Genomic DNA, 7,236 nt, shown 5'->3' with positions numbered 1-7,236 from the left:
TTGGACCCGATGCGCCTGACAAGCGCTGAATAAAAGGGCTGCAAAGGGTTAATCTTCGGACAAAAAACCAAACACTGGATTTAAAAACCTGTAAACTTCACCGACAGAGCTGTTCAACCGAATCGGGATTAAAAACACGAGGGCCGGCCCGCCGAGGAGAACACAAAAATGTGCTCTGTTGAAATTCTGTGAGCGTTTACCCCCCGGTTCTGATCCACTGTGAATTCAAACGGATCCTGATGAAGGCATGACATCAGCTAACTTTCTCCGAGACGGGAAACGGGCTCCCCATCCTTAGTTAGCTGGATCTCTCTCGGACCGGCTGTATCGGTCTTAAACATGCAGTTTTGATACCAAAGTCAGGATCGTAACGAAGAAAATAATTCCATACAGCTCTGGCCAAAAGTTTTGTGCACCATCTAGAATTTTAGGATTGAGATCCAATTAAAAACATGAATGTAATTTTACAGAACATCATGCAACCAAAGCAATGACAATGCAAAAAAGCCTTAATACAAGCACCGTATTTCATGTTAGCTTTTCAAAACATCACATTTTTCGATTGTCAGCTTACGCAGGAAAACTACGAAGCGGCGTGCAATTATAATATTCTAAGATGACGACATTCAGCAGGTTTCACTCGACTTCATGAAGCACAATGAGTTCTTTCTATAGGGTGGGGAGACACCGCTGGCCAGGGCTGTATGGAATGATTGCGTTGGGTTGCACAGAACCCCCTTGCTCAGGATTCTGGTTCTGATAGAACGCGGGTGCGCGCGGACGGTCGCTAGGGTCCGGTTCACAGTGGGAAAGCGAGTGCGGGGCTCGGCTCCGCTCCCTCTACGTGCGGACCTTCCTCTTGTCATTGAAGAGGCTTTGGAGCAGGTAGACCTGCACGAGGGCCACCGAAACCATCACCAGCACGTTGAGGGAGGACCAGAAGGTGACGCGGGAGAGGTTGTCCTCTTGCACGTTGCGGTCCCGCGCCTCGAAGGCTCTCAGCATCACCTGCATCTGCATGCTCCTCTCCAGCCTCCGGTGCACCCCGTCCATGGAGTCCTGAAACACAGAGGGGATGAAAAACGCGTTGCTGCTGCATTTGGAAACGAGGAATGTTTTTTTTGGATACTAGACTAATACAAAAAGTGCACGGGAAGCTTTAAAAGAATAAAACATCAGATCTATAACTAAGACCGTCGGGCGCACTGTTTCCAAGCTCTGTCGTATTCAGGCTGGTTTTCGTTGCCTGCCTGCCATGATGTCACAGAAGAGCCGGGTTTTGCAGCACAGCCAAGCTGCAGTGACGGTTACCCTGATGTCGTCCAGTTTGAGGTCCACGAGCTCCTCTGGTTGCACCACGTCAGTCCAGTCCTCTACGGCCGTGTCCTGCAGCAAGCCCTCCGTGATGACCTCGAAGAACACCATCTTCTCAGACATCCTGCTGAACGAGTTGTCAAAGCAGATCTCGTAATCTCCATCGGCTGTTGTCTCGATCCTGCACAGGGAGGGAGGAGGAGGAGGAGGAGGAGGAAACCAGGACAGGGGTCCATTCTAATTCATATTATTTATTTGGCAGATGCCTTTATCCAAGGCGACTCGCAGGTGTTACAGGGCAGTAGGGGGTTCATATTTAAATACACTGTAGTTTACAGCAAGTGCAAATAATAATACAATGTGAACTAGGATGCAACACATTCCTTTTTAAAATCAATCCCTCCCCTATTCCAATTCCTTCAAAGGAAGTTTGATCCATTCCTGGTTTTACTATGAGTTTAGTAAGACACACTTGAGCTTGTTCACACACTGGGGCTAATCAAGCTCGTAGTAAAACCTGGACTGGATCAAACTGCAATGACAGGAATCTCCAACCCTGGTGCTGGAGCACCCCGATCCAGCAGGATTTCTAAGAGTCTTTACATCATCAGTGGCTACAGATCTGGAACATGTTAATCTTGAATAATTAAGCCACTAATCGGTGCAATTAAGCAACTAAGAACTCAGTTTGAAACGAAAACCAGTAGCTCTCCAGTCCAGGGTTTTTACCCCTGCAGTACAAAGTGTGTTATTTATTTTACAATACAATCGTGCTTGTTCACCTGCTTTCATCTGAAGCCGATTTTTAATTGAATAACAAACAGTGGCTTCAGTTCAAGTCATGTGCTGCCCCTGCGAGAAACTCATTATAACAGAACGCTGCAGACTGATCAGCGACGTGCTGGAACTGATTCAAAGAGAATGGGGATTTGGAGTCGATTTTAAAAAGGAATTGGAAATTAGCAATTGACCCCTAGCAAAAACCCCTGCTGCAAAACCTCCATCGTTCCCAACCAGAGGTGTCTCGGCACAACCCTCTCAGCATCACTTTCAAACCTTCAGATCAGTCTGGACCTACAGGCATCACTGGAAATACAGGTGCTGCTTTTGTAAGGGCTTAACCCTCTTTAAGAATGCAGCGTCCCGAGTCCATTTCCACCAAACTTGTTTAAAAGCACAGACTCTCGTCTTTATTTAAACGCTCCCAGTGTTTTAGATCCTGCTGCTTCACCTGGTTGGAAATTCCGTGCATTTCTAACTCTCTGTGTAAAACAGGGCTTCCTCCTTTCTCTTCTAAACTCTACTCAACTTCCATGTACACCCTCTTGTTCTTCTCTCTGTGCTGAATTTGAAGTAGTCTTGGGTTAACTTTATCCCATTGCAAACTACAGTGCAGGGCTCCAAGTGCCCAGGAATGCCTGCTCCTGTATCAGTATACCCTCCTCTCCCCCCATGAACGAAACAGCTTTCTCAGCCCCGACTCACGTGTGGATCCCGTCCGATTTCCTGAAGTCCGAGACCAGCCGGAAGCCCTCGGGGTGAGCGATTGTGAAATCGACATCCATGCCAGCGCCGGCGATCACCTGGGCAAAAATAAGCAAGCGTGAGCGCCGTGAAACCCGCCGCGCCCGCCGTGCCGCCCTCACAGGACACGGGCAAGACCGCCGGCATTTAACCCCGAAATAATCGCACAATCAATGAATACCACCGCGATGAACGCTGGTTTGAATATATCATATCAAAAACGCACGACACGTCTTAGATTTTAAAATGAGTGCTGGAAAAAAAAAAAAGTTTCGTTAGTACCATATTACAGTACAGAAATATATATCTCAGAATTTAAATAAGTCAGATGGCCCATGGAATTACCTATTAAAGAAAGGGGAGGACCGCTCTTCTGTACGGCAGCAGGGACGGGAATAAGATGCACAGATCTTGCACTGTAGCGGAACATGGGCGACCTACAGATCTGGATTCTGCAAAACCCCTCCGTAGTGTGCAGACCAGTGGCAGGCTGAGTGTTTCAATGGAACAGACCAGGGATACTGAACTAAAGAGCTCAGCCCAGGGGTAAACTTCTCCAAGTTGCAACACAAAAGCAATGCCTGTGCAGGCAGGTGGAGGGTGAGCCTGCGGTGTGATGAGAGAGGGGGAGCCTGCAGCGCAATCTGGTTTCAAAAGGGCAAAGCCTTTGCATTGATCGCTCAAGATGCAATCTCATGAGATTCCTAGGTGTACTAGGGCACTAATTTGATTCTAAGGCCCAAACGGCGACAAGAAAGAAAGTACGTCACCACTGATAAAAACTTTTTTTTTTTTGTAACAGAAGTGTCAAAATCTGCCTTTGCTCTAAGCTTTAATAAAAGAACCCTCTAGAGCATGGGAGGGTAGATATGTTTTTGCTGAATAAATATACAACATATATTATATATATATAGACACACACACACAGAGTGCAGATCCCAAGGGTGTTGGCTCAGTCTGCAGAACAGAAGGCTCTTTTTTTGTGTTTAGTTTATGAGGTGCGGGCTGGAAACTCTCCAAGTTACCGTGCATCTCTGTTACAGGCATATCCTGGTGTGCCGTCTGCTTTCTGCTACTGCTTTATAAAACACAGGTTTACAGCAATGTGTGGGCAGGCAACAATAATTACTCAACCACTGAGACGACTTTAAGCAATTAAACAAATGACAGTTTGTACAGTCTTTTTAATCAGTGTGGTATTGGTAAAGCATTGTAAAAATGACAACATTTATAAAAAGATTATCAGATTAGGGAAGAATTGCGTCTCATGCCAGACATCATTGCAGCGCAAGCCGGAAACGAGCAGCTCACTTTAGGCAAATCATTTCTCTAAGTCAGTCGAGCATAGCGAGTCGGTTATAAAAACTAACACGAATGTAATAATAATTACAATAATCAATCACTCGATTTAAATGCATTTAATGCACGCATTGCCAGGTTTAATTCTGACTGAGTGACTCTCGCAATCGCTCAAATACATCGAAAGGATTTCTTTGTATTTTCTTTTAATTTGTCGAGTGTGAGCGCGGTGCTTGTGTGCAGTATCACCCCAACCCCCCCTCCAACTAGTAATACAACACAGACAGGTCGCTTTGGGGAAGTAACCTTCCCCCAGCACAACACAACAGACACAGACAGGTCGCTTTGGGGAAGTAACCTTCCCCCAGCACAACACAACAGACACAGACAGGTCGCTTTGGGGAAGTAACCTTCCCCCAGCACAACACAACAGACACAGACAGGTCGCTTTGGGGAAGTAACCTTCCCCCAGCACAACACAACAGACACAGACAGGTCGCTTTGGGGAAGTAACCTTCCCCCAGCACAACACAACAGACACAGACAGGTCGCTTTGGGGAAGTAACCTTCCCCCAGCACAACACAACAGACACAGACAGGTCGCTTTGGGGAAGTAACCTTCCCCCAGCACAACACAACAGACACAGACAGGTCGCTTTGGGGAAGTAACCTTCCCCCAGCACAACACAACAGACACAGACAGGTCGCTTTGGGGAAGTAACCTTCCCCCAGCACAACACAACAGACACAGACAGGTCGCTTTGGGGAAGTGCACAACACAACAGACACAGACAGGTCGCTTTGGGGAAGTAACCTTCCCCCAGCACAACACAATAGAGAGAGAGAGACACAGACACTTCGCCCAGCCCAGCCCAGCCCAGCACATTGCAATCCACACGCACACGTACAGGTCCACCCCGCTGGCTCTACCTGGTACTCCACTTCTATGGTGCTGTTTCGCGTCGCTTTCTGGTAAAAACATTCGACTCTCCCAGCTGGCAAAATGAAAGTAAACTCGGTGTCTCTGGTTTCACCGAAAGCCCTTCCCCGCTGCAGACACAAAATTAAAATGCAAAAGAAAACCCAGACGGAGCCCACCGGGGCACAACCAGGAGCCATGATATTAAACAGCCAGGGCAGAGTTTAAAAGAAACTTTCCTGCAACAAACTTTCACCCCCTCTTCGGCAAGCTTTCCCTGCCTTCCCATTGGCTGAAGGGCGTTTACCTTCCCGGTAGGCAATTGGTTGTTCGTGAACCCTTTGACCAATGAGAGCACAAGAGGTGGGCTTTAAAAAAAGGTGATTTGTGCCAATCAGAAGCGAACAGCTGTGTGCAGGTAAGGCTTGTTTGTACACATGGGCGGTGAGGCGGCTAGTGTATGAAGTATTGCTGCTGTGAAATATAATATATAACGTTAATGCTACAGCTGCTAACGCCTGTTTTTTAAAAAAAAAACTGTGCATGAACACAACAAAACAACATCAACACCAAAACAAACAACAACCGGCCTGCACATTTAAAGCTGTATCTTCAGAAAACAAGGAAAAACTTGGAGAGCAGTAAAATAACACTTAGAAAAAACAGTAAGGGACTTATTACAGAAATGAGCTCAACCACATGCCTACCGTGAGATGTTAAAAAAAAAAAAGAAAGAAATAGTGAAGTGTAAAATGAATTGCTGTAATTCCGTTTTCCAGTGTCGTTCTCAACACTTCTTCACTTGCTAAAAATAAAAAAAAAATGCCAGTTCTGCATTTTGTTTCCTGTTATGTCACCGTGTATTTGAAGAAATAATAGACTCAGGACAGAGGATAGGAGACTCTTCTTCACACAGAGAGTGGGGAGGGGATGGAATGGGTTACCTAGTCATGTTGCTGAAGGAGACTCTTCTTCACACAGAGAGTGGGGAGGGGATGGAATGGGTTACCTAGTCATGTTGCTGAAGGAGACTCTTCTTCACACAGAGAGTGGGGAGGGGATGGAATGGGTTACCTAGTCATGTTGCTGAAGGAGACTCTTCTTCACACAGAGAGTGGTGAGGGGATGGAATGGGTTACCTAGTCATGTTGCTGAAGGAGACTCTTCTTCACACAGAGAGTGGTGAGGGGATGGAGGGTTACCTAGTCATGTTGCTGAAGGAGACTCTTCTTCACACAGAGAGTTGAGGGGATGGAATGGGTTACCTAGTCATGTTGCTGAAGGAGACTCTTCTTCACACACAGAGAGGAGACTCTTCTTCACACAGGAGTGGGGAGGGGATGGAATGGGTTACCTAGTCATGTTGCTGAAGGAGACTCTTCTTCACACAGAGAGTGGGGAGGGGATGGAATGGGTTACCTAGTCATGTTGCTGAAGGAGACTCTTCTTCACACAGAGAGTGGGGAGGGGATGGAATGGGTTACCTAGTCATGTTGCTGAAGGAGACTCTTCTTCACACAGAGAGTGGTGAGGGGATGGAATGGGTTACCTAGTCATGTTGTTGATGCTGAATCACTGGGATCCTTTAAGACCCGACTTGACAAAGTTCTGAGATCAGTCAGCTGCTGGGAATCGGATGAGCACTGATGGATCGAATGTTCCACTTTTTTAATGGGGGGGGGGGGGGGGGGGGGGGGTCTTGTTTAACTTTAGTATTGTCTATGCATTGGGTGATTTCTTTACATAGGAACTGGAATTATGAGAAACCCTAACAATCAAACACAATTTCTACCATGATTTATCAGGGGATAGATGGAGGCACCTTTCCATAAGTACCTATGTAAGTTATACTGCACTGAATTATATTCCATATACATACAGTGGATGCATCATGGGCTATCATAATCTGTGGTAGCTTTTTATCATACTGACAGCAAAAAAAAAAAAAAAAAAAAAAAAAAACTGTGGCTTTATCGAATGGAAAGTAAGCATGCATGCAAAACCCCCTTATGTATTCCTGTGTGGTTTCTCAGTAACACTGTGTCAAATATATTTAAAGATACACCGACCACAAGGTAGCGCTCAAGCATCGTTTCCATAAGAGTTTGAACCAAAGAGGCTCTGTTGTGAGTTAGAAAGCTCCACAAACTGATTTACTGTTCTCAAACAGAGGTCAGTTA

General features: G+C 46.2%; 1 protein-coding gene across 1 annotated transcript; it reads right to left on the bottom strand.

The window, feature by feature from the left end:
* On the bottom strand, positions 1-5,327 carry LOC121304465 (transmembrane emp24 domain-containing protein 1-like). Its single transcript, XM_041235620.1, has 4 exons — positions 5,068-5,327; positions 2,800-2,897; positions 1,312-1,495; positions 1-1,059 (listed from the first exon to the last, which is right to left on the bottom strand). Exons 1-4 carry the CDS (start codon positions 5,254-5,256, stop codon positions 841-843), a joined length of 690 nt encoding a protein of 229 aa, XP_041091554.1. The 5' UTR covers positions 5,257-5,327; the 3' UTR covers positions 1-840.
* Between the last annotated feature and the right edge of the window lie 1,909 nt (positions 5,328-7,236).

Source organism: Polyodon spathula, chromosome 38 (genome assembly GCF_017654505.1).
Source record: "Polyodon spathula isolate WHYD16114869_AA chromosome 38, ASM1765450v1, whole genome shotgun sequence".
Taxonomy (NCBI): domain Eukaryota; kingdom Metazoa; phylum Chordata; class Actinopteri; order Acipenseriformes; family Polyodontidae; genus Polyodon; species Polyodon spathula.
The sequence above is the reverse complement of the archived record's forward strand: the minus strand, read 5'-3'. Positions and strand labels throughout refer to the sequence as shown.

Excerpts from the sequence above, each read along its gene's own strand:
- LOC121304465 (XM_041235620.1), bottom strand. The coding sequence starts at position 5,256 with ATGGCTCCTGGTTGTGCCCCGGTGGGCTCCGTCTGGGTTTTCTTTTGC. Across the intron at positions 2,898-5,067 it reads CCATAGAAGTGGAGTACCAG|GTGATCGCCGGCGCTGGCAT; the intron begins GTAGAGCCAGCG and ends ATTTTTGCCCAG. Across the intron at positions 1,496-2,799 it reads AAATCGGACGGGATCCACAC|GATCGAGACAACAGCCGATG; the intron begins GTGAGTCGGGGC and ends CTCCCTGTGCAG.